We start from the raw sequence: 26819 nt of genomic DNA, 5'->3' as shown, positions 1-26819 counted from the left end.
AAACATGAGGGGTTTTTTTTGTTTTTGTTTTTGTTTTTTTTCCAGTGCTAGGGATCAAACTCTGGCTTTGCCCATGCCAGGCAACTGCTATATCACAGAGCAGTACCTTCAGCCTTAAGTACAAGATTTAAAAAACAACATTCAAAAGAATAAAACACCTAGGAATAGATTTAGCCAAGGAAGTCAAACGCATGGTAACTGAGGACTGCAGAACATGGTGAGGAAACAGAAATAGCGAAAGTCTACTAAGATAGAAGGACAACCCACAGCCCACGTTCATGGATTGGTAGGATGTCAGTGCTCTCCAGAGTGACCTGTAGGTTCAGTGCAGTCCCTGTAATCACCTCCATCCTTTCATGGGTGAAATGGAAAAGCTATTCTGTAAATTCTTTTTTTGTTGTGTAACAGTTCTGGTTGTCCTGGAACTCACTTTGTAGACCAGGCTGGCCTTGAACTCTTGGAGATTTGTCTGCCTCTGCCTCCCAAGTACTGGGATTAAAGGCATGTGCAGCCACCACCTGGCTACTATTTAGTAAATTCTCTTATGTAACCTCCATGGGCCTACAGAGGAAAAACAACTTCGGAAAAAGAAACAAAGAATAAAAAGGATTCATACAGTCTGTTTCAAAACTTACTACCAATAAAAATGGTGGCCCCGGCCACTTAGAAAGACGTGAAGAGCAGTGAAATGGAATTAAGAGATCAGAAACCCTTCCATCTGTGGCCAGATGATCCCAGACAAGGATGCCAGGAGCATTCAAGGAGGAAGGGATACTCTCTTCCGTGAATGCTGCTAGTACGTGGCTGCCACATCATACACTGTTATCACTAGTTTTGTTTCAGCATAGCCTCTGTACCCACATATTTGGCCGCACCTCAGTTTGGATGTTGTGAATGCATCTTAAAAATGAGTTAATGGGGCTGGAGAGATGGATCAGTGGTTAAGAGCACTGACTGCTTTTCCAGAGAACCCGGGTTCAATTCCAGTACCCACATGGCAGCTCACAACTGTCTATAACTCCAGTTCCAGGGGACCCGACACCCATAGCAAAACACCAATGCACATAAAATAAAAATAAATAGAGATAAGAAGGATTACAAATTTTTTAAAGTAGTCAAATTATTTTTAAAAAGTTAACATTTAAATGAATAGAATTTTTTTTTTTTTTGGTTTTTCGAGACAGGGTTTCTCTGTGTAGCTTTGCGCCTTTACTGGAACTCACTTGGTAGTCCAGGCTGGCCTCGAACTCACAGAGATCCGCCTGGCTCTGCCTCCTGAGTGCTGGGATTAAAGGCGTGTGCCACCACCGCCCGGCAAATGAATAGAATTTTGAGCTCAGCAGATTGCCCTCTATAGTTAGTGCAGTGGGCCTCATATGATCAGTTGAAATCCAGGGAATAAACAGGCTAAAGTCCCCTAAGTAAGAAGGAACTCTGTCTGTGACTATAGTGACCACCCTTCCCCTTGTCTCCAGCCCGCTTGCCACCTCCCCTTGCAGTTTGAATTTACTCCTAATCTTGTAAGCCAGCCCCTCTCTCTGTCTCTCTGTCTCTCTCTGTCTGACTCTCTGTCTCTGTCTCTGTCTCCGTCTTTCTCTCTCTCTCTCTCTCTCTCTCACACACACACACACACACACACACACACACACACACACACACAGCCTCCATGCCTCCCTCCCCCTTTCTCAATTTTTGCCTTATTTGCCCAGGATACAGCCACCATCACAGACCAAACCTGCTTCTGCTCGGTGTGAGCTCACTACTCAGCAGGACCACCAAGTCCAGAGGCAGCACATTGCCTGTTTCTCCTGTGACTTTGGATTCTTGTTTTGCACACAGAATCCATCCTTCAAAGGGGAAAACAGTCCCTTCGATTCTGTTTGTCACTTTTTCTTACCAAACTGAGTATATTCAAGAAGACTGTTACCAACTGACAGGGATTCTGTGTGGGACAGTGGGAACTGGGGCTGTGTTGGCAAGGAGACCACGTCACAGCCGTAGAAACAAGCAGAAAGCCCACATAGCCCTAATCTGTGCTCAGATGAGGGGGCAAAGGCACAGGTAAATGGTCTGCGGGCTCCTGAGATGTGCCAAACCTGAGCATCTGGGCCCCAGAGACACCGGAGGAGATACTGGAGAAGGGTCCAGGCATAGGGCTCTGAAGGCGATGAGTTGGGAGTTGGCTGGTGGAGGTGACCTCAGAGCTGGACAGTAGGCCCTGGGAGTTCCAGAGGGTGGGCAAGTGGAGGTGACTGTCAAGGAGATGAGATGATAGGGTCAGGGCTGCCTGGAGGTGGCACCTGATTGGAGCTGGTCTTCAGCAGGTGTTGAGCTGGGTGCTGGGTGCTAGGTGCTGGGAGGGAACAGTGAAGAAAGCCCCTGCCGTGGGTGGGGGCATCTGGGGAAGGGTCAGTCTTGCCTGGAGTAGACAGGAGGCTGTTTCCTTCCCTGAAGGGTGACAGGAGACCCACATGGGAACTTGTCTCTAGCTCATGCTTGGCTTTTAAAGTGACTGTTGCAGGCCTGATTTCTGTGATCCTCTACAGATCTAGGTTTTCACTTTCAATGAGGTAGATGTTGGTAATAAATCTTGATCTCATTGCTCTGTATCATTGAGGTGACCAAATATATTCCAGGATTGTTAGATCCCTGCTGTGAACCAAGCTAATAAACTTGATGGTAAAGTCTGGATAGTAATTGCCATTACCTTTTCCTTAACTTATTTAAACTCTTTTCATAGGAGGTGAAGGGGGAAGCTATCACTAAGCTTTGCTAAGTGGGGTTGCCCCAAGTCCCAGCTGGCTGTCAGTCTTCTTACAGATGTTGAAGCTGAAATTATAGGACGCACTCAGAGGCCCACAGAGCCTAACCACACTGGCTTGTGTGTCTTGAATGCAGTGGCCTTGTGGTCTATGCAGATGGACCCCTGAACTTGGACCGAAAGGTGGAGGACATGTCTGAGCTGTTCCGGCCCTTCCACACGTTGCTGCGGAAAATAAGGTGAGGGCTGGGAGAAGGTTGTTGAAGTCAAGTACTCAGCCCCCTCTGAGTCATGAGAGCTGGTCACACATCCTCCTGTGTAATACCTGTGTCCATAGTGACCCAAGCCAGCCTTTATCTGCTCTGCCTAGGCCTCAGAGTGGTTGGCAGCTTTTGTGTGCCGAGCTTTAAGGAACTGTAAACTTCACACTGTCCATCCTTGGGTGTATCACAGAGCTCAGTGTTTGCTCTCAGTTCCCAAAAGCCCTGAAGTGCCCTTCAGGAAGCTCATACATCATCAGTCTTGGTTTGTTAGGCTCCTGCTGATGTGTTGGATCCCTTCTGCTCTATCGTACCTTTCTCTTGTTGGAATGAACATTCTGTCCAGTGGCTTGTTGGGATGGGTTTTTCATACCCTAGGGATGGCCTCATGATGGGCTGGAAACAATTTGGAGGCCATGACCACCCATCTTATAAATGCCTCCTTTGGCTCCATATGGGTCTTTGTAGTGTCATCCATGGGTCTGGCAGAATGTCCAGAGCCCCCTTAGAACCTGCTCAGCACAGGGTAGCCTCAGGCACAGCCAGTGAGGCCAGAGTTTCTTTGAGGGAGCACAGAACATAGAACGATGCCAGAACAGATGCCCCCAAGAAGAGACCCCTGTGGGCTTTTCCTGTGGGCAGCCTTGAAGTCTTGGGACCTCAGGGAGTCAGCAGACTGGGAGCAGGGTGCTCAGTCTATTTCACAGTGCAGTTTATCCTGTAGATGGCTCTTGGCTGTTTTCCTCTCACTCTGAGTGGAACGCAAACCCTAGACTTAGAGGCTGAGGACCTGCCCTTCTTGGTTCCAAGACAAGGGAGAACAGTAAATGAGGAGAGATCGTAGACAATGCTGGGACCAGGAAGGAGAGCACACCAAGCCTTGGCAGAGGGGGTCCTCACAGGAAGAATGGGGCAGGTGCTGGGGTAATGAGAAGAAGTTCTGTGCGCTCAGGAGAGAGCGAGGCCCAGAGAGACCTGGCCCTTCTTCCCAGGAAGCATTTGGCAATCCCAGGCAAATGTTTCTTTGCCCAAGGTTCGGAGTGGAGGCCAGAACCCAGGTGTAGTGTGCTGGGGGACACATCAGCACTGGTGCAGGCAGGCAGCATGGCTGCTGGTTCAGGTGTAGAAGGACTCTGGACACAAAGCCCCAAGGAACAAGGGGAGGTTCCCTGCAGTCCTGTACTCTTGGGAGACAAATGTATGTCACAAGCTCACTGCCAGTCTGCCCTGGAGACGTTTGCCAAATGTTGAAGGTTCATGGAGTTGAGGGTTGGAAGGTCAGAGGCTGAGCTGGAACTCAGAGGGGCAGAGTTCAGTCTCTGAAGACTTTGGAGTCTGGGAAGATGGAGGCCCACCAGCCTCAGAGTAGTAGTAAACCTGTTGGATGTCTGAGCCAGTGTGATAATGGACCCTGATTCAATATCCTTCCCCAAAGACAGGGAGCACAAGACAGTATTACTCACCACTGTTAGAATGTTTTAGGTCTGATGTCCATCATGCAGTTCAAACCTGTTGAAAAAGTGTGGAGGCAAGAAAATGTGATCAATGGTCAAGAGAAGAACATGTGACTCATAAGCTAGACTTAACATACAAGACTATGAGTTACTGTACTGCAGAATATGCAATAAAGAGGGGATTAGAGAAGAGGAAGGAGAATTTACAGATCTAGGATCTATTAAGAGTGATGTTCAAGAGCTAAAATGTTCACTGTCTGAAAAGCGATGGGTGGGTCTGATAGCAGATTGGACCCAGCAGAACACAGAAGTAATGAAGCTGAGGATAGGTCACCAGAGGAAGCACAAACAGAAGCTCAGAGATAAGAAGGAGTGAGGAAGCAAGCGGACAGAACCATCAGTAGGAGGGACATGTGCAACATGCTCAAAAGCCTAACACATGTCGTTGGAATCCCAGAAAGGGAGAAGAGAGAATGAGTAGAAATAATACTCGGGGGCTGGAGAGATGGCTCAGAGGTTAAGAGCACTGACTGTTCTTCCAGAGGTCCTGAGTTCAATTCCCAGCACCCACATGGTGGCTCACAACCATCTGTAATAAGATCTGGTGCCCTCTTCTGGCCATGCAGACATATATGCAGGCAGAACATTGTATACATAATAAATAAATAAATCTTTAAAAAAAAAAAAAAAAGCCGGGCGGTGGTGGCGCACGCCTTTAATCCCAGCACTCGGGAGGCAGAGCCAGGTGGATCTCTGTGAGTTCGAGGCCAGCCTGGTCTCCAAAGCGAGTTCCAGGAAAGGCACAAAGCTACACAGAGAAACCCTGTCTCAAAAAACAAACAAACAAACAAACTATATATATATATATATATATATATATATATATATATAGTTTTATATCTATATATATCTATATATATAAAAAAAACCGGAAAAAAAGAAATAATACTCAAAGAAAATGGCCTAAAAAAATGGCCTAGAATTTTCCAAAACTGATGAGACATCTACCATATATTTGGAAGGCTCAAATCATAAGCAAGATGAGCACAAAACATTCCTGTGCATGTCTGTAGTAAAATTGCCAACAAAGAAAAACCTTAAGAACAGTGAGAGTGGAAATAACATATTACTTTAAAAGTATCATAAGATAGACCCCTCTGCACACTAAAACAAACAACAAACAAACAAAAATCTGGGCATGGTGGCACATGCCTGTGACTCCAGTGTTTGAGTTAAAGTCCAACCAATGTAAAAAGAAAAGAATGAAAGAAAAAAAAATGGACAAGAGACATCACTACAGACTTTATAGGTGCTATGAACAATTCTATGAATTTGACAATGTGAATTAAAGTAACAAATTTTGCAAAGTAGTCAAAGCTGACAGAAGAAGCAAAACTTTTAAAGGCAGTATGTATTAAGAGAACTTAATCCATTATTTATAAGCCTCCTACAAATAAAACATATACAGAATAGATGATATGGATCAATATACAGTTCCCCAACTTATGGCCATGAGGCATTGCAGAACAGTGGTACTTTTTTTTTTCTAGTAAATGGGCTGAGCTAATAGGTATCCATATGAGAAAAAAAAAGTCTCATTTATGCCTGTCTATGGTTACTGCAATCACATACCAAATCAATTCCAGATAGAGGTATAAATATGAAAAGAGAAACTACTGGGCTTTTGGAGGAAAACAGTCAAGATCATCGTTGTAACCATGGAGCAGGCAGCTATTTCCTAAACAGGACGCAGAAGGGCTAACTGCAAAAAATGTGTGGTTGGTGATCCAGGGCAGGATTGGGCACTTACCTAGCTTGTGTGAGGCCCTGGGTTCAATTCTCAGCACCACTAAAAATAGGATACGTTAAAAAATGTCCTACCAATAGATATCTGCAAGAAAATGAAATGTGAGCCGGGCAGTGGTGGCGCACGCCTTTAATCCCAGCACTCGGGAGGCAGAGGCAGGCGGATCTCTGTGAGTTCGAGGCCAGCCTGGGCTACAGAGTGAGATCCAGGAAAGGCGGGAAAAAAAAAAAAAAGAAAAGAAAATGAAATGTGGGCTGAAGAATTTGGAGAATAAATCCATTAAGAACTTAACTCCAAAATACATAAAGAAAATCAATCAAATAGAAAAATGGGTATACATTTTGAGTAGGCATCACACTTAGGATATGTAAGGACTAGTAAGTATGCAAACTGGTGCTCAGCTTCATTCCATCAGGCTAAATAAGGTTCCATTTTATATATACACCAGAGAGGACATATTTGTGAGGGACTAGGGCCGAGCTGCCAGCTGAGGTCACAAATGCAGTGTGTCCAAGCTGCTCACAAACCGTGTTTTTGGTCTTCATTGTCAACTTGATAGAATTTAGGATCACCTGGGAGAAACATTTCTGGGTGCATCTGTTGGCCCTCCCTTAGGCTCATCCTAGCCACTGTCACAAAACCAGGCTGTATGTTCAAGTTCAGCTTCAGTGTCCCTTTCTTGAAGAAACCATCCCAAAGTCAGCCAGATGCCCTGCTGCGCTCTCCTTGGCTTGTGTTCCCCTTCTAGCAGTTATTACTGTAGAATGCACATTGTTTGTACAAATGCTTCAACCTGCCTCACCCACCTGGAAGAGAACCCTAGAAAAGCTAGGACATGCTTACCTTCTCCCTGCAAAACCATTAGTGTCCAGAGCCTGGAAGGCATATGGCTGGTTCTTAATAATATTTAGTTGTTGTTTTTAAAGGTGAAAGTTCCTAGGTAAACAAACATGTGTATTGATTTTAGTCTTTAAAGCAGAGGTTCTCAACCTGTGGGTTGTGACGCTTTGAGGGTCTCATATGAGATATCCTGCACACCAAATATTTACATTACCATTCATTAACAGTAGAAAAATTATGGTTATGAAGTAGCAATGAAATAATTTATGAAATTATGAATGAGGGTCACCACAACATGAGGAACTATATTAAAGGGTTGCAGCATTGGGAAGGATGAGGACACCTGTTCTGAAGTTTTTATTGGTGCTAGAGAGATTGCTCCTCATAGTTAAGAGCACTGGCTGCTCTTCCACAGGAAGGGTTTGATTCCCAGCACCCATATGGTGGCTCACAACCATTTGTAACTCCATTTCTAGGGGATTTGATGCCCTCTCTGGCTTCCATGGGAACCAAGTACACATGGCACAGATATACATGCAGGCAAAATACCCATACACATAAAATAAAAAATAAATAAATCTTTTAAAAAAGCTTTTATTAATGCAGTCACAATATTCCTGTGATCAAGGTCCCATGCATGGTAGACAAATGCTCACCACTGAGCTATATTCCTGACTAACTGGGGCTTTAGAATTCCCTGGGAAAGGTTCCAGAATCTCATTTTTAAATATAATTTACAATATAATTATAACACTTACACTTCCACCCCTGCGATGTGGAAGAGAGCTTCCTTTTGAAGAGGAAGGCACTGTGAGTGCCAAGCTCAAGTGCTTGCCGCTGGACTCCTCAGCGTGGGTGCCAACTTTGGGGGATTGCCTCTGTTGTTGGTAGAGGCTACGGTGACATTTGAGACCCTCAGCCCGCTTTCTGTCTTGACCCTGTAGGGATCTGCTGCAGGCGCTGACTGAGGAGGAGCTGCATACGCTGGAGCGGAGCCTCTGTGTTTCTCAGGATGTGGAGCTCCCGATCCGGGCAGACGCCCAGGCACCCAGTGCCCTGGCACCTACCTTTTCTGCGTCCCTTCCCCCTGAGGAGCCACTTTCAGCCAGTGCCAGCAACCCAGAGGCAGAACTGGCCTGCTCAATGCAGTATGATGATCAGGAGTTGGAGGAGCTCAGCCGCATGGTCCACAGGGCTGGAGACGAGATGTCATCTCTGCTTTCACCGCCCAGTGCCTGCCAGTCCCCAGCACACAGGCCAGGCACAGAGGCCAGCCCCCGAGCGGAAGCCTCTCCAGCCAGAGCCCAGCTGAAATCAAGCAGTGATGAGGAGGAGAGGGTATTCTTCATGGATGACGTGGAGGTGACAGAGTCTTCTGCCAGGTCGGAATCCCCAGGGGGGACATTTGAGGTGACAGGTAGCATGGAGGGCAATGCTCCGCAGAGAATACAAGACAGCCCGAGTGGAGAGGTGGAGGTCAGTGCACCTTCCCTGGTAAAGGAGGAAGACCGGAGCAACAACAACATTGAGGATGACAAGATAAAGCTGGCCAGCCTTGTGGGCTCCACTTCCTGCAGCTGTCTGGACTCGCAGCTCTACCTCGATGGCTGGGAGGTGAGTGCAGACGATGCCGAGACAGCCGAGATGATTGCACACCGGACCGGGGGCATGAAACTTTCGGCCACAGTCATCTTCAATCCCAAGTCTCCCACCTCCTTGGACTCTGCCGGGGCAACCCAAGAAGCCACAGGCCATGGTCTTTCCCCGTTGGAGCCCAGGGCAGAGGGGACAGGGGACAATTCACACAAACTCGGCGCTGCAGCCACCAACTGCCTCCTCCACTCGTGTGTGTGCTGTGGGAGCTGTGGGGACAGCAGGGAGGATGCAGTGGAGCGCCTGCGGGAGAAGTGTGCTCCAGGAAGCATCATCAGTGCCTCTAACCCTTCTGTAAGCTTAGCCAAGGCTGGTGACAAAGAGCCTGAGAGACTAGACGAAGCCTGGCCTTCTCCCGATGTCACCCTGCCTGCAGAAGATGCCTCCAATGGGCAGGAGCCCAAAGCCCCTGCTTCCAACAAGTGCCTGGCACACACCTCAGGGCCTCAGGTGGACACAGCAAGCAGGTTGCAAGGAGAGGGTGAGGTCAAAGGCCAGCCAGAGCCAGAGACCAGAAATCAGGACCCTGAGAAGTCCTCTGTGGTCAGGGAGGACAGTACAGGAGAAGCCCAACACCTGTCAGGCTCCAGGTAAGGGCTGATTCTGTTCTAGGGACCAGACTTCTCTTCTCACATTTAGGACCTGTCCTGGCTAGTTCTCAAAGCACTGAGATGCTTCCTCTTCCAGTTTCTTGGCCATCAAACAGGTTCTGGACCCAGGGCAGGTATGTGATTGATGTCTGAAAGGATGAGGTATGGACTGCCCTTGGAGATACCCATCCTGGAGGTACCCATCCTACAGTAAGTTAAGCTGCCTACCAATGATCTCCAGGGGCATCTTTCAGGTAATGTTGGTGCAGGGCCACTCCCTTCATCTTGGTAGCTCATTCTAAGCCTGGAGTAGCCCATGGTAAACTGCAGTAGTAAGTGGGCACAGGTGGGAACTAACCACACAGCCTCCTGATCTTTGCCATCACAATACCTGCTGGGCTCACACAGCCGAAAAGAGATTCACAGAAACCTTGACTATACAGAGCCATGCTGAGCTCTTGAGGCTACCCTTGGGCAAATTCTTGGGCAGTATCCCGTGATCCCGGCCCTTCCTCAACTCTGTTCTCCCTGCTCTGTGTGGCTCTTTCCTCCTTAGGAGATCCCTCCCTGCTGTGTGTGGTGTTAGGGTGCGGGGGAGGCTTTGGGTTTCTAGAGTAGACATGTTCTTTAGAACTGAGACTTCCGTCTTTGCCTCTCACCCGAGTGTTCTGTCCATAGCAGAATTTGACAGGCATCGCTGATGTTGGCTCTATGGTCTACTTTGTCTTTAATGTTGTGAGGAGGAGGAGGAGGAGGAGGAGGAGGAGGAGGAGGAGGAGGAGGGGGGGGGAGGGGCAAAGGAGCCAGCCCAGCCTGAGTGGCTCATACATTGTCATGATGTCTTCAGAACCCTGCCTTATGGAGACCTCCCCGGACAAGGGAGGGCGGGCAGGAGAGGAAGGGTCTCCTCTACCTAGAGGTCCTGGAATCCAGCACAGATGGGTGTGTACAGGTTGGGACAAAGCAAAGGACAAGGTAGTGCACAGGTGTAGAAGGAAGGTCCTCACATACGAGGGGGCAGAAGCTTCTGGGCCATGGGCAGATGCCTCCTTCCTCATCCCTTCTTGTGCAGCCAATGGTCACCACATTCACTGGAAGCATGTGGGGAAGAGCTGGTCAGGCTCTTGTGTCTGTCATAAATCCGAAGGTTCTCTCACTCACCCCATAGCTCTTTGCTCTGCTATTGGCTGTGGGGCTGGACTGTAACTTCTGTGGTCAGTAGAAGCCACTGTGGCAGAAGCTCCTAGCCTGCCTACTCCCCAGCCACTGGCAAACTCTGTCTGCTTTTGGCATCTGTGGACATTGACAGTGATCTTTAGACTATGGACATTGAGAATAAGTCATACAGTGCAGGCCCTTCCTATCCCTCATCTTTTCCTGCACAGGGATTTCAAGGGTCATCTACACTGCGTCTAGAGTGGCCACATCACTCCTTTCTATAACTGTGTCACCCTCACTGTGCAGAGTGGCCATGCTATGTCGCCCCCTTCACAGTTGATGGATGTGTAGGGTGTTTCTTGGCTGTCAAGAACAATGTTGCTATGAAATTCTTTTTCCAGTTTTGTGTGGACATGTGTTTTCATTGTTTCGGGTCTCTAAGAGTAGAACATGTGGGTCATGTGGCAACTGGCTGTTTTCTACATACCTGAGGTTACATACATCCTACATGTGTTTATATGAGGGGTTCAGCTTCTTCACATTGTCTATGATTTTTAATAATATTCTACCCTTAGGGTATAATCCATTAGTATGCAGTCAATTGTCTTGTGAGGTGCACACCTGTAATTTCAGCCCTTTGCGAGCTGGGGCAGGAGAATGGCAAATTTGAAGCCAGCTTGGGCGACAGAGTGAGAATTTGTCTCAAAACCAAACCAAACAGACAAGAGCCAAAGTTACTTGAAATTGTTTAACTTTGCATTAGGTTTATAGAAACTACCACTTATATTTAGCTCAGTTTTTATAATTACATGCTTTTTAGACAAATCTAAACAAATCAGATGTAAAGAAGTCTGTCTAGAGGGACTTAACTCTCTCTTGTGTCTAAAGGGAATGGATGTTAAAGTTTCATGACCCAGAGGTGGATTTCAGTATGCACACTCCTGATGTTAGGCAGATGGTTCTGACCTCCAAACCCCCTTCTCCACCTTGCTTCCTGACCCCTTGTCCAAGGCCTTCCCAGAACTCTTTTTGGAGACACCCCCACTTTCCTTTACTGAAAAGTCAAGCCACGACAAGGTTGGGCCTGTGTGCACTCAGTCAGGCCCTGATGTGTACAGAGCGACACCCACCCTCCAGCTGTTGTAGATGGTGCCGCTGTGGACAGCTGCTGCAGAGGGCTCTCCTGTTCCATAAAGCCATTCCTCTGAGGCAGCCCCAGCTTTGCAGTGTCAAGTGGAATGAATTAACTTCCCAAAGGCTGCCAATAGCTACTTTGAGGCCTCTGGCTCAGTTTATTGGTGAGTGAATTATTTTTCTACAAGGCTGACACAAAATCCCTAAAAATTCCTTGATAGGAGAGGTGTGTGTGTTTTTAAATTTTGACTTGCTCTTTTTCCTGTTTGTCCAGGTAACAGCCAGCAAACATCTACCATCTGGAAGCTTCTCTCACCCTGGGAAGGGCCCTTCACAACATGCCTCTGCATTTAGGCTCAGCCCACAGCTCAGCACACACTCAAAACTCAGCTATGAAAAGGTGAGAAAATCCACCTGGTGGCTCAGAAGACCTCCCACCTTCCAGGAAGCCTGTTTAGAAGATACAAAGGGTTTGAAGAGCAAGCATTTGGCAGGAGGCCAGGACCTCAGACAGCCATATGTTGGCCCAGCACTGTGCTTTAGGAAACTGGAAGAGGTCAGCCTACAGCTACCTGTCTGTCACTCCTGTCCCAGCACTGGCAGAACTGGCATGGGAGCATCGGTCATGTGTTCTGTGTCATGAGCACATTTTTCAGGTCAAGCCAGGTGCCAGAACCTACCCAAGAACCAGATGGATGTGTCAGGTCCTTCAGACCTTCAAGGAGATGATACAGCAGTGTGTTTTCAAACAGAGGCAAGAGGCTGGCCACGCACAGGCAGAACATTTGCTGAAATGCAGAGTGAGACATCAGGAGGTCTGGCTAGTTGGACAACATTGTGACAAAGCTTTCCCACGACACATGTGGTCTCACGCACAGGGGTGGTCTATTAGTCAGGGTTCTCTAAAGGAACAGAACTGAGAGGAGATATCTCTATCTATTTCTGTATCTCTATATATGGATTTATTAGATTGGCTTAGAGGATGCAGTCTGAGTACTGCAGCATTGGCTGTCTCGTGCTGGTAAGGCTGAGAACCTGGTAGTTGTTCAGTCCATAGGCTGAATGTCTCAGCAGTCCCAGTTTGGGACTGTAGTCCTGGAGGGTTCCTGGGGAACCGCTGATCTTCAGTCCACGTTGCAATCCTGAAGAAGCTAATTCTAACATAGTTGAGGGAGTGCCTCGGCAACAGGGTAGATGACCAGTGAGAGTGAGGACAAGCTGGCAGAAAGCAAAATTTCCTTCCCTGTCCTTCTCTGTGGGCTGCAACCAGGTGACGCCCACGTTTAGTGTGGGATTTCCTGCTTCAAATAACTTGACAAGGAAAATCCCTCACAGCATCTTGGGTTTCAGTTGCACTCCATATGCAGTCAAGTTGATAGTCAAGATTATCCATCACAAGAGGGGTCATGATTCTCCTCTAATTCTGCATCTGGGAGACAAACCTAGATGCTAATGTCTGCCTCTCCCTGGTATCCCTGAAAGGGACAGTTACCTTCACTCTCCGCAAGCAGCAGGATCCGTTTCACTGCTGCTATAACTTGATCATGGGATTCTCCCATCATCCGGCAGATGCCTCTGTACCTCCTGTGGCATGTGGCGTGGAAAGTCTAAGGAACTGTGGGTAGGCCCTATGCTCACAGGCTTCTGTCCCATGTGTGAGCCTTACCTCTCTGTGCTATAAAAGGAAGGAAAGCAGGAAGTTGTTGCAAGAGACCTGCCTTCAAGGCTGGAGTCCCCCATTTCCCTGGGGTCTGTGTGGCTATTCAGCTAGAAGATGGCCACCAGAGGGAAGGAGAGTTGCCCCTGTTGGGGGACGTGCTGGAAGCAGATGGGCTTAAGGCTGAGAGAGTGCACCCTACTGGAGAAGCCCCTTCCCAGGTGGTCTTCTGGTCCTAGCTGATTCCACCAGCGCTGTCACCCAAGGGTGGCAGGACATTTTCATGCACTGACCCTGCTGAATGAATGTTCTGGAACCTGTGTTCTTTAGTTCTTTGCTTTCTGCTGGCTTCTTTCTTATCTGTTCAGTGGTCAGAGATGAACCTTTTTTGAGGAAAGTTGACTTTATTTATTATTTATATATTTATTTTGTTTGATTGGCTTTTTGAGACAGGGTTTCTCTATGTAGACCAGGCTAGCCTCAAACTCACAAGAGATCCACCTTCCTCTGCTGGAATTAAAAGCGTGTGTCACCACTGCCCAACAAAAGTTGACTTTTTTTTTTTTAAAGAATGGAACCTAATCTTTATTTACAGGACACTGCAGGATATGAAGTTCCACATAGAAATAAGAAACTCAGGGGCCAGTTTCAAATAGTATGTACAGTTCACAACTGTTCAAGTACAGTTTCTTTGTAAAAAGTGGTACTATAACAAACCACATTTAAAAAGAGTTCTTAGTAGAGAAACAGTAAGAGAAATTTATGAGGGACACAGCACATAGCTAACAACTTTGTACCTCAGCTGGACATTAGAAGTTAAAGGTCCTAGGAGCCCCATCCTGAGCTTGGGAGGCAAAGCCTTCAGAGGTAGTTTCTGACACCACATTTTGCTCCCCCTCTTCCGCCACTGAGAAGTGCTTCTCAATCAAGCTTAACAAGGCCTCGTCTACAGACTCATTTTCATGGCTCGGTAGTGCTTCATTTTTGTCCCAGGCTCCACACTCTTCAATCATTATACTGAGTCTCTGTCTCACCTAGTTCCTCAACAGTGTGAAAGATATTAGGAATGACATCAAGAATAACGAGAATAATTTTGGTATCTTTTGCACCGAAGAGGTTCATCAAAGGTTCTATCATGACACAGTATGTGTCAATATACACAATCTGTTCAACAGTCCTACCATGAGTGTAGTTGGCTACAGCCCACACAGCTTCCTTCTGTGTCTTAAAGTCTGCCTTAGAGAGTACACCAACAAGAAATGGGACTAAGCCATGACTCACAACTTGCTGTATCTGGTCCTGGCGTCCAGCTGTGATGTGTGACATTGTTCATGTGACCTCCTTCTGAATATTAGTTTTGGGGTTTGTTAGCAGGCTGCTAAAGATTGCAACTCCTCCTGCATCTGTCACAATCTGAGTCTGTTCATCTGCTCCAGTGACAGTATTCCCCATGGCTCTTAGTGCAGGAGGCACAGTTGGCAATTCAGTAGTTCCTAGAAGCTTCACAAGTTGTGTACAACTCCTGACTTCATAACTATTTCAATGGTTGTCAGTCATTCAGGAAATGTCAATCACGTAGGAAATAGCCCGGCAGGGATCTGCTAATACTTCTGGATCATTGTGATACAGGAGACAAACTAAAGTAGGAAAATTCTGCTCAGCAGCATCTAAGTGGAGGTGCAGGATTCTTGTTTGGACAGAGGTTTGAAAGTGTCCAGGTAAGATTACATAAGTAACCACATGCCAAGGAAGACAGGTCAGGGATTGCAAGAAGTGCCAACAGTGGGTCACCTGCACCATATTTGACCACTAAAACCAAACCATCACCTGCAGTATTTCCAAGAACCCATACAGCTTGCTCACTGATGTGAGCCTGGGAGATGCCAAGAGAGAATGAATGCTGGGATAGCACCTCCATCCACTGCAGCCTTGGTCTGTTCAGATGTTCCAGAAGCAATGTTAGTAAGCGCCCAAGCAGATTCAAACTGAATGGGACTACGATCAATTTTGCCCAAGGAGAACACAAATTTTGAGTTCAAACCAGCCCAGATGATGTTGTCTATAGGAGGCTGTTTCTCCCTAGAAAGCAATTTCCAAGCAGCTTCAGTAGTTTGGAGCTGGATTTCCAAATGGTTGCTGTTTATGCCTTCAACAGTGTCCTCAACAGACCAGTTTACAGTGCCCTGATTGTTACGGTTTCCCTGCAGTGAAGAAGTAGCATCATCAGGAAATGAGCTGACATTTCTCCTTTTCAGCATCTGGTCATCTTTCTTCGCTTCTCTCAGTTCCACATTAACGTCTATTCGGCCATGCTGCATTTCAGTACTGTCTTTTCCCTTGTTCTTGAATCTGTTAAGCCGGGCAGCTGGTGAATTAGCGTTCTCATTGGTGGTTGCAAGAGTAAGGGAGAAAACTGCACAGTGGGCTCAGGCTTCCACAAAAGGCAACACGGGGCTCTCAGGCTGCAGGTTTGGAGGCCCTCAAAATATCCACCGAGCCTCAGCCCTCAGACTTTGTGCCAAAAGTTGACATTTTTAAAAAGCTGGGTTTCTCCCGCCTAGCCTTAGTTTCCTGACTCAAAACATTCTTTGGTGTCAACTCCATTGGCTGCTTGTCAGAGGATGAAGACCATTCAAGCCCGTCTCCCACCGTGAACATTGCGGAAGCATTTGCCGTAGAAACAACATTAATCCAGCTTTTTTATTCCCTCTGATTGTAAGCATGGTCCCTGTTCATTGTAAAACTTTTAGAAACATTAAAAAGACTAAAAGAAGTAAATAAAAATTTCCCACATTTTATGAATAGTTTTTTTGATTATTTTTCTAAAAACTTGATGTTGTGAGCATTTCTTCATAAAGTTCTTTTAAAACACAATTCTAGGGGCTGGATAGATGGCTTAGTGATTAAGAGTACTGACTGCTTTTCCAGAGGTCCTTGGTGAAGTTCACATGGTAGTTCATAGCTGTCTGTAACTCTAGTTCCGGGGGCTTTAATGCCCTCTCCTGGAATCAGCAGGTAAATATGTAGTACATAGACACACATGCAGGAAAAACACCTGTACACACAAAATTAAAAATTAAAAAAAAAAAACCCACAATTCGCCGGGCAGTGGTGGCGTGCGCCTTTAATCCCATCACTCGAGAGGCAGAGGCAGGCGGATTTCTGTGAGTTCGAGGCGAGCCTGGGCTACAGAGTGAGTTCCAAGAAAGGCGCAAAGCTACACAGAGAAACTCTTGTCTCGAAAAACCAAAAAAAAAAAAAAAAAAAAAAAACCACCAAAAAACCCCACAACTCTAATTGAAATGGTATTGTGTCACAGGACATAGTCTAGTTACTCTGTATTTTCAGTTTCTGTGTTCCGTTAGCCTTGTACAGTTTCCTTTGGTTTTTTTCTTTAGAATTTAACTCAGTGTCTAGAATCAGAACCACAAAGGTCAAAGTTTTTTCAGAGAAGCATTGACTTAATGTACGTAGCATACATCCTCCAAGGTGTTCCCATCCTTACCAACACAGATGCCCACTCCATGTCTTCCTAACCTGGGAGGCAAAGCCTGGCCCTCCCGCTGGCTGTGTGCTCTTTTTTGGTGCCTGAGAATTTCCTTGGTTTTTCCTTAACCTCATTGGACAGCTAGGTTTCTAGTTTTCCTCACTGCCCCACAGCATCCTTCTTTCAGATGTATCATAGCAAACACCTTTTTCTGATCTTTTACTGACTGTTCGTTCTCTGTATTGATGCCTCTGAGTTTACAGAGGTCTTAGTTCTATTCTGTGTGCCTACGTTTATAACAATTCTGGAGAATTTGTTCTCCTGCTTCCCTTTGCTCTGGTCTGCTGCACATGTTGTGTCCTGTGTTGCTCCTTGTCTCCTGGTCACCGTGGCTTTTCTTTCTCTCCATTAGCCCTGCAGCAGGGATGCCTAGAGTGAGGTGAGGCTTGGCACCACATCCAAGGATTTGGACTGCTTGGCCTTTGTCTTGTTTGGTTGTTTTTGAAGCTGGGTCTTGTTATATAGCTCTGGTTGGCCTTGACTTCACAGTCTTGCTTCAGCCTCCAGAGTGCTGGGTCTATAGACATCTGCCACCACACCTGACTTCATCCAGCCTTTGAAAGTGTCAGCTTGTTAACTGCTAGACTGACGGCCATCCTAACTGATACCTGGCTTTGGCTCAAGAACTCTTGGGAATGGTCACCATTTACGTCCCTCCTGCAGAAGTCCAGCCTGCTCTGTGTTTTTCCACTCTGTGGTTACACCCTTGTTGGGGAATAGTAGGAACTTCCAGGCCTACCCTGGGCACAGGCCATGTGCTCTGACTGCTTCTTTATCCTGCAGCCTTGAAGTAGCTGACAGTTAACATAGGGGAGATTATCCTATAGATCTGTTATTGAGCCCTCATTCCTCCCTGTCCCCCTAGAAGTGTCAAACATAGCAGGATGGGCAGGCTCAGGGGTGGGGAGGTGGTGCCCTTGCATGAGCTTCATGTTAAACATAGCAGGATGGGCAGGCTCAGGGGTGGGGAGGTGGTGCCCTTGCATGGGCTTCATGTTAAACATAGCAGGACGGGCAAGCTCAGGGGTGGGGAGGTGGTGCCCTTGCATGGGCTTCATGACCTAAGCTTGTTTTGTCATCTGCAAAGTGAGCAAATGACATTTCTCAGCCCGCTAGCTTCTTGGAAGGAAGAAGCAACATAGCACAAGGACTTGCCACACTCTTTTGCCTTCTCCTCTCCCTCCTGGTCCCCCCCCCCCCCCCCCCCGTAGCACTCACCATTTCTATCCTTTGTCACCGCCGGTACCCACAATGGTTATTCTTACCCCTCCTTTCTTAGGATTATTCCTCGTGATCATTCCTCAGCATCTTTGCTGTTTTCCATCCTGATTTTGTGCTCTGTGTCACAGCTCTGGATTCTGCTGTGTTCCACTCTCAAGCGACAGTGGTCAACAGCAGGGTGGGGTTTGTGCCTCAAGTGTAAGCTTTCAGTTCAAGCTCTGCTTTCCTGTCCTGTCTCTTGCCTCAGATGGATATCCATCTGTCTGTCTTTGCTGTGGTCTGAACCCTTCTGCTCTTGATGGGATGAGAACTATGGCTCAGGAGTACCAGGGCTCTGGATGCTTTGGCAACTACAGCCAGAAGCCTGCAGCCTGTGCTGTGTAGACAGAAGCTGCAGCACCCCAACACCTCTTCTCCACAGAGAGGTAGCAGGTTGAGATCTACTTGTTACTTCCAGGCCATGTCATACGAAGTCCCATGGCCTTCTGCCCACTTCTGGTGTCCAGCCTGTGAGGACAGGTGGGCTAGCACATCAGTAAAACAGTAGTGTGTCCCCAGCTGGCTCTGATCATGCACAGAATCCCACCCAGCTCACAGATGTCAGGGACAGACTACCTGATGCCCTGAGCCCACCCTAGGGTCTCATCCAAGTGTCACTACTGTCTTCTGACCTCAGTAGCTTGAGAAGATGCTTTCCCTTCTATTGCAGAAAACAGCTGCAGCATCTGGTTCAATCAGTCCTACACTGTACTTCAGAGGGAAGGGGAAGCAAGTCAGGGGACAGTAGCCGCAAAGGCAGTACCGCTGGGCACAGAGCTCACCTGGCCCCAATGTTGTGCCCTCCTGCAGTTTCTGAAGACGAGCCTCCTATTGGGGGAAGGGCTCAGCAGAGGACCAGCGCTAGGGTGGGGCTGGCAGGGAGACTTGAGCTGGCAGTCCAGCTTTGATCTGGTGACTGTGGAACCTGAGACCACAGATCTTGGAGTTCTTGCCCTCTCTGCCAGGCTGTGCACACCAAGTGCTATTTCCACAGGAACCACCCAGGGCCAGACACTGGATGTTGTTCTGGACGCTGCAGCCACCGTTCCTAGTCAGCTATGTATGAGATCCCATATCTGCAATGATCACAAAGGCCCCATCCACAGGAATGACTGAGTGGAGGAGAACTTTGAGTGATTTGAACTTTTGAGATGAGGCATAATGATGGCATCAAGCCAGCTGTTCACAAGTGATGTCTTGGGGGCCGCCACAGGGCTAGATTAGGACTAGAGTGGTGGTCTACCATAGTCTGGCTGGGTGGGGGTTGGGTTCTCCCATGAATCCCATCTTGGCACTAGCCACATGACCTCCTAGGTCAATGGAATCCCTGGAAAGACAGTGACAATCTGCAGCTCCCTGAGTATAGGGAGGTTTTATGAGGCATGCAGGGTCCCCTGTAACAGTCCTTTCAGCCTGCCCCTCATCCCTGACTCGAGCTTTTCTCTCTATCCTGGTCACTTAGCAGCTCCCGTATCTCATGACCACACCCTAATTCTTATGCAGTTGCTTCTTCGAGCAGGTCCCCAGAAGAAATCAGCTGGTTTCTAAGGTGGAGACTTGCTGGCCAGGGCCACTCCTCACTTGCCTTTCCTCATCTGTGTGTGTGTGTGTTCTCGGCTTCTCCATCCCTCTGTGCTCTGCCTCTGGTCATTGTTTGCTTCCTTGGGCCACAGCCCTTGCCCCTGTGCTGTGACATCTCTCTTGATCCCTCCAATGTCCATTCTCTTAACATTGCAACATGACACTGTCATCTACAAAGTTCACACCCAAGAACTGTATTGGGGCCAAGTGTAGAGGTGCACACCTTTAATCCCACCATTTGAGAGGCAGAGGCAGGCAGATTTCTGAGTTTGAGGCTAGCCTGGTCTACATGTTGAGTTCTAGGCTAGCCAGGCCTACATAGTAAGATCCTGTATTTTAAAAATAACGTGTCGGTCAGTGGTGGCGCATGCCTTTAATCCCAGCACTCGGGAGGCAGAGGCAGGCGGATCTCTGTGAGTTCGAGGCCAGCCTGGGCTACAGAGTGAGATCCAGGAAAGGCACAAAGCTACACAGAGAAACCCTGTCTCAAAAAAAAAAAAAAAACCAAAAAAAAAAAAAACCAAAAAAATGTTATCGTACAGGCGGTGGTAGTGCATGCCTTTAATCCTAGCACTCGGGAGGCAGAGGCAGGCAGATCTCTGAGTTCAAGGCCAGCCTGGTCTACAGGGTGAGTTTCAGGCCAGCCAGAGCTACACAGAGAAACCCTGTTTTGAAAAATCAAAACAAACAAAAAGCCTCATAATGTTTTAATAAACTTACAGTTCTGGGCTGCAGATCAGACACACCTTATACCATGCCATCAGCACAGTTCCAATTACTGTCTTTCTTGAGCCAATGGGGCACTTCGCCAGTGTGGTCTCATGGGGTAGTCTATGGCTGCCTTCAAGCAGGTATGTCTATGGTTACCCCCGCTGGCCCATGGCTGCAGTGGCCTGCCCTAACTGATTCCAGCTGCTGGGCCACCTACTAGAGCCATCCACAGTGTCTCCCAGCAAGTTCCATGTGGCATGGTGCTACATCTCCTGTGTATCTGGATGGGACTTAGAATTTTTATTTAGGAAAACGCACTGGCCCAAAGCCAAGTGGAAGTTAGCAGCACCATGGCATAGAAGGCAGTGGGCTCTCAGGATGTCCCCAAGCCTAGCACTGTTGGGACTTGAAGTCTCATTGTTGGTCTTTTCACTTCCTCCATCCTTTCCCCAGATTCTTTCCTGTTGTATTTGCCCAATGTATGTATAGTGTGTTTGTGTCTGAGTGTATTGTATGTGTGCTTGTATGCACATACATTTGTGTACATGTAGGCATACATTACATATGTAAATGCACTTTTGCCTACCTGCATTTCCTTACTTTCATAGTGCACACACATACAAAGTAATGATGTGGAGGTTAGGGTCCCATACCATAACAGTGAATCTTTCCTAAGAGCTGGCTGAGTGCTATCCTGGTCCTGACTGTGTCCCTGAGCCCTGATGGCTCCTGAAGGTGTGAGCAGCATTGTAGGCTGATATATAGATGAATCTGGGGCAAGGAAGATGGGCTCAGGACCTGGTGGGCAGACAGGACCAACAGAGTGGTTGTGGCATCTGTGGAGGGATGGCTGTGGCAACTGAGAGGCAGTCTTCAGATTAGGTACCATTGTACTCAGTCCCATAGGGGAGGGACTGCAGACTCTGGCTCACATACCTCTAACACAGCACGTCTGGCAGATGCAAAGCTTCCCTTCCTCCCTCCTGGGTGAGGTTGTGGGGATACCAGCATGGGTAGGATTTGCTCCCCAGCTGACCCTGCACATGTATCCCTGAGGTCAGCCTGCTGGCCCTCAGTGGGTTCAGGTGGCGCCGATGGAATGCAGGCTTTGCCTGCTCACAGAGGTCATTCCATCACGTTGTCATCCACGCTGGCCTCTGTGAGGATGGAACTTTCCAGGCCTGCCTGGTGTCTCCTTCTGTCCTCCCCCTGGATAGCCAGGGGCCTACTGTAGCTGTTAGAGCCTGCCTGTTAGCCCTGAGTATAGTTGTGGAGTCTTGCTCACTGTGTGGCTTCTGGACGTCCATAGTCAAATCTGGAGATGTTTCTAGATCAGTCATGAGGGTGATGTGTCCACAGAATATGAGCAGACCCTTGGTCACTCCATGCTGGGGCAGCTTCCTTCTATTGTCCTATCTAAATCTTCAGAGGGCTGCCCTCTTTACCAATGGCAGATTGAGGCAGCCTGTGAACCCAAGCAAGAGCTGTCCTGGTGGCCTCAATCCCTGCCCCCTCCACATTAGCCTGATGAGCTTTGTCTCAGTCCCATGTTGCAGGTCTAGGGTCCCACAGCAGGAGGACTGATCACCTTAGACCTGCCCCTCCACAGGTTGTGCTCAGGTAACCCTTTCTTAAGGACAGGCGGCATCACTTCCCCATTCTGTAGATTAAGTAAATTGAGGCCCTGGCAGAGATAGTGATACCTGGGAACCTTCAGCTCATACTGTCTAATTTCCTGAGAGTCCTCTGCCTCGCCTAGGGCCCCACTAATGCATTGGCAGCATGGGTGTGAGCACAATTCACAGGCTAATTGCTTCGGTGTCTTCAGACAGGCATGCCTCAGGGCGGGGCGTTCTGTACTTGGCCAGTCCTGAATGTATGGTCTTGGTAAGTAGTTGGTAGAAAGACTGCAAATGTAAAGAATGCTCCTATCAGGCTGAATGACCAGTCTCAAAGGGCAGCGAGCTCACTGCTGCCTGGAGGGAATAGAGCCTAGCTCATTTTGCACATAGTACCTGCTGTGCCTTGTTCACAGTCAGGACTATTGGCTGTCCCACAGTGACTCTTCTATCTCTCAGAGGGTCCTTTGATTACTGTAGAGTGTGGACTAGAAGTCTGACCCTTTCCCTGCCTCAGAGAGAGCCTCTGAGTGACAAGGAGGAGAGAGGCAGGTGACGTGGGAATACAGAGGGTAGGCAAGGGTGTCCCCTCAGCCTCAGCCACCCTCACATGGTTGGAGTCCCCAGCGTCCTAGGTAAAAGTGAGGCTCCACCTTCCTACCTAGTCATGCTGAGAGGCAACTGGGCCCTAGCATCCTTAGTGAACGTTGCATGTCACCAGAAGCCCAGCCCCACGGGGGTGCTGTTTCTCTTAAAGAGACTTCTCAGCTTTCTGCCTGCCTTGCTTCCCTGCGGTCTGTCTTCAGGTGCTGTGGCATTCAAAGCCTGCACACAGAAGCGTGAATCGAGACCACCTCTTTGCTGTGTTCCGTGTTCAATTTGTGGGATGAATGCAGCAGTAAACACTCTTTGCCGAGCACTTTTCTAGATGTATAAACATTGATTACAAGCTCCAGCTCCCCTAAATGACTTAAGCTATAATTATATGTTAGGTATGACTGTTTCCTTTGACTGCTTCAAACACTTTAAACATGCCTTTGTGTGGACAGCTTCTGCTCACTGCGTGGATGTCCCCTCCTTGCAAGCCATTCTGTATTAGTGCCCTGAGGCAGCTGTACTGGGATCTCACTGACTGAATCTTCTTTATCTGGTTGTCAGGATATTCTGCTGCCATGCTGTGGGTAAAGGGATCTCAGGACCAAGTGTAACTCATCAGGGTCATCCAGCAGGTGTGAGATGGTCTCAGGAGATCACGGATTCCACATCTAGATTAGTGGAAGAGCTACTTTAATAAAGCACTAGGCAATGAGGACACCTCAATCCAGATGTCTACTCTCTAGTTTTAGAGGCTAGAGGTCTGTCACAGTACGCTCCAGCTGAAGGTTCTGAGCCTTCCTGCCTCCTCCAGTTCCTAGGGCTCCTGGCATTTCAGGGTTGGGGCAGGAAGAGATTTATGTCCTGGAGTCTATCTGTGGCTGGACCAGGGATGGTTCCCCCATAGGACAATGTGGTGGTTTGAAAGAAAATGGCCCCGAATAGGAGTGGCACTATCAGGAGGTGTGGTCTTGTGGAGTAGGTGTGGCCCTGTTGGAGGAAGTGTGTCACTGTGTGGGAGGGCTTTGAGGTTTCTTTTGCCCAAGATTCCCTTAGTGTGACCAGCAGTCGACTTCCTGCTGCCTTTGTCAAGATATAGCCAAACCCACATTTGCCTGCATGCCACCATGTTCCCCGTCGTGATGACAACAGACTTAAACTCTGAAACTGTAAGCAAGCCGCTCCAATGAAATGTTTTCTTTGTAAGAGCTGCTGTGGTCATGGTGTCTCTCCACAGCAGTAAAAACCCTAACTAGCTGGGCGGTGATGGTGCACGCCTTTAATCCCAGGCCTTGGGAGGCAGAACCAGGCGGATCTCTGTGAGTTCGAGGCCAGCCTGGTCTACAGAGTGAGATCCAGGACAGGCACCAAAGCTACACAGAGAAACTCTGTCTCGGGAAAAACCAAACCAAACCAAACCAAACCAAAAACAAAAAAACACCCTAACTAACACAGACACTGAAACAGATTCGGAAGGAACTTGAAGCTCCAGAGGTATGCAGGAAAAGAACGTGGTGGGCTCGGGCACATTGAAAAGTCCTATGGCCAGCTGCATCATGCCTGGCTTCTCTGATAGCACAGGGCAAGGCTGAGAGGAGTGAGCAAGGGGAGAGCAGTTGAAGGGACAGGAGATGAGGGATTTGAATAGAGGAGAGAACTTCTGACTTTTGTATGCAAAGCTTCTCTGCCCCGGACCTGTGGGAGTCTTGCTAGGAGCTGCAGTGTTTGGGGACAGCCTGTGCCTGGTACAGCTTGGATACTGGGCTCATCTGAGTCATGGGACATTCCTGAAACATGGGAAACTCCTCCAGGAATAAATGTCTTGGGACTTTTATAACAAAGTATGACAAACAGCAGTAGATACTGCGGAGGGAAATGGCCATCTTTCAGTCTTGAAGGTCGGAAGTCAAGATCAGGGAGTCTCGGAGCTGGTTCTATCCGGGGCTGTGAGGAAAACTCTTCCAGGCTACCCTCCTGCTCCTGGTGGTGGCCAGGCATCCCTGAGTTCTTTGACTTGTGAAAATATCACCCCCAACCCATGCCTTCACCACTGTGCTGCTGTTCCTGCATGTGTGTCTGTCCAGATTTACTCCTTTTACGAGCACACCAGTCCTGTTGGATCAGGTCCCTACTCCGCTCTAGTATGACCTCATCTGTGCTCATAACACCCACCCGGATGCTGTGTGCAAGTAGGGCCCTCTCTGAGGTCCTGCAGGCTAGAACTTCATCATAGATATGAATGAACACCATTCAGCCCAGGACAGTGCACACACCTCCCTGCTGAAGCCAAGCAGGACTGTAAGGTGCCTGATGGTCAGCATGCTGGCCGCCTGCTGCTGTTCACTGCTTGTCTGCATAGCAGATGTGACTTTGGTAGATGTTTCTAGAGCCTGTTCCTAGAAGGGTGTCCTGCCTTGCCTGTCTTAGTTTAGGGTCATCATTGCTGTAATGAAACACCATGACCAAAAGCAACTTGGGAAGGACAAGATTTATTTCCATATAATGGTTCATCATCAAAAGCATTGAGGGCGGGAACTCAAGCAGGGCAGGAACCTGGAGGCAGGAGCTGATGCAGAGGTCATGGAGGAGTGCTGCTTACTGGCTTGCTCCCCATGGCTAGCTCAGCCTGCTTTGTTATAGAACCCAGGACTACCAGCCCAGGGATAGCACTATCTACAATGAGCTGGGTCCTCCCCCATCAATCACTAATTAAGAAAATGACCTACAGGCTTGCCTACAGCCCAAATTTAAGGAGATATTTTCTTAATTGAGGTTTCTTTCTCTCAAATGACTTTAACTTGTGTTGAGTTGACAAAACTGTCCAGCACACTGCCTAACCCCATGACTTCTGAAGAAGGCAGAGCTAGACATGCTGTGGCCATTTCAGCTCTCTGGAGCTTTACTCTTGGGGACTGAGATGTCCAGGTTAGTGGGACTGACCAGGCCCAGGGCCTTAGTGTGGTCAGCAAGTCCTTCATATCTAGCTTCTGGGCAGGCAATACTTGCCTGTTATTTTCATCTCAGGGACAAATCTTCAGCAACATGTTTGGTCTGGCTCCCACAGTGCCCTGGGCCCATTCACCCACCTCTCTCTTCTTTAAGTCTCTTGGTGCCATCACCATGAGCAGGCCTAAGGGTGCCATCTGCTGCTGGCTGCCACTTCCTTCTCTTCTTGGAATAGGATTTCTATTTATTTACTTACTTACTTATTTACTTGTTTGTTTGTTTGAGACTGGGTCTTACTATATAGTTCAGACTAGCCCCAAACTTACCTTTCTCCTGCCTCCTCCCCCAAGTTGGGATTGTACCACCATGACTACTTCATTTATTCTTCTGAGCAGAAAAGAAATACTTGATGTTTCCAAATCTCTAATCTATGTTTGTATGATACTCTAGTGGTTTTTTTTTTTTAGTTGTAATTATTATTTTGTGGTTGAAAGGCAGGGGCATGGCATGCATACCATACCGTATTTGTGGAAATCAGAGGACGATTTGCAGGAGTCAGTTCTCTCCCTCCTCAGTGTGGGGCCCAAGGACTAACCTCAGGTCCTCAGGCTTAGCAGTGCGTGCTTTTATCTGCTGAGCCATCCTGAAGGCCATTTTACTTAATAGCATTTCCAGTGGGTTCATGCCATGCCTGTTGTCCTCAGTGCCTTTTCCTCCTCCTCCTTTGCCCTGGCTGTTTCTGTTTTGTTTTACTTTCATGTAATAAAATTTTGATAAACATACATCGAATTTGTCACTTCAGCTATAACTTCAGCTGTATTGTAATGCCACACTTGCAGCCTCAGTCAGCCACCATTACCTTCCCTCTCCAGCACGTCTTCCTCTTCTAAGCTGAATTCTGTCTCCATTTACCTGCGCCAGCCCTCGGCATCTACCCACTTGGTTTTTCTGTCTCTTTGGATTAACCAACTCTGGAGACCTCATATAATGAAGTCTTGTCGGATTTGTCTTTTGTATCTGGTTTCTTTCACTTAGTGTGTTTCAAGGTTCATCTACATTGGAGTATGTGGCAGAATCTCTTTCGTTTTGAAGGCTGGATAATATTTCACTGCCTAGTTTATACACTCATCCTCCTTCATAGACTCTTGGGTTTGTTTTCATCTCTGGGCATGTGAATAATGATGCTCAGAACACCTCTGTACAAACATATGCCTGAGTCTCTATTTTCAGTTCTTTTGAGTGAGCTG

The 26819-nt window shown here is 47.9% G+C and overlaps 1 protein-coding gene and 1 pseudogene across 1 annotated transcript in view; one reads left to right on the top strand and one right to left on the bottom strand.

Annotated features, from left to right (window-relative positions):
- The window catches only part of Zfyve28 (zinc finger FYVE-type containing 28), a 52399-nt gene that overhangs the window by 16391 nt on the left and 9189 nt on the right, over nucleotides 1–26819 (top strand). Inside the window, exons 6-7 of the mRNA XM_059275708.1 lie at nucleotides 2899–3000; nucleotides 8067–9365. Of these exons, the coding sequence (XP_059131691.1) occupies nucleotides 2899–3000; nucleotides 8067–9365 (1401 nt within the window). The remainder of the gene's footprint in view (nucleotides 1–2898; nucleotides 3001–8066; nucleotides 9366–26819) is intronic.
- On the bottom strand, nucleotides 14124–26480 carry LOC131920800 (importin subunit alpha-1-like; annotated as a pseudogene).

Source organism: Peromyscus eremicus, chromosome 10 (genome assembly GCF_949786415.1).
Source record: "Peromyscus eremicus chromosome 10, PerEre_H2_v1, whole genome shotgun sequence".
Lineage (NCBI taxonomy): Eukaryota > Metazoa > Chordata > Mammalia > Rodentia > Cricetidae > Peromyscus > Peromyscus eremicus.
This window is presented reverse-complemented; position numbering and strand designations above follow the sequence as displayed.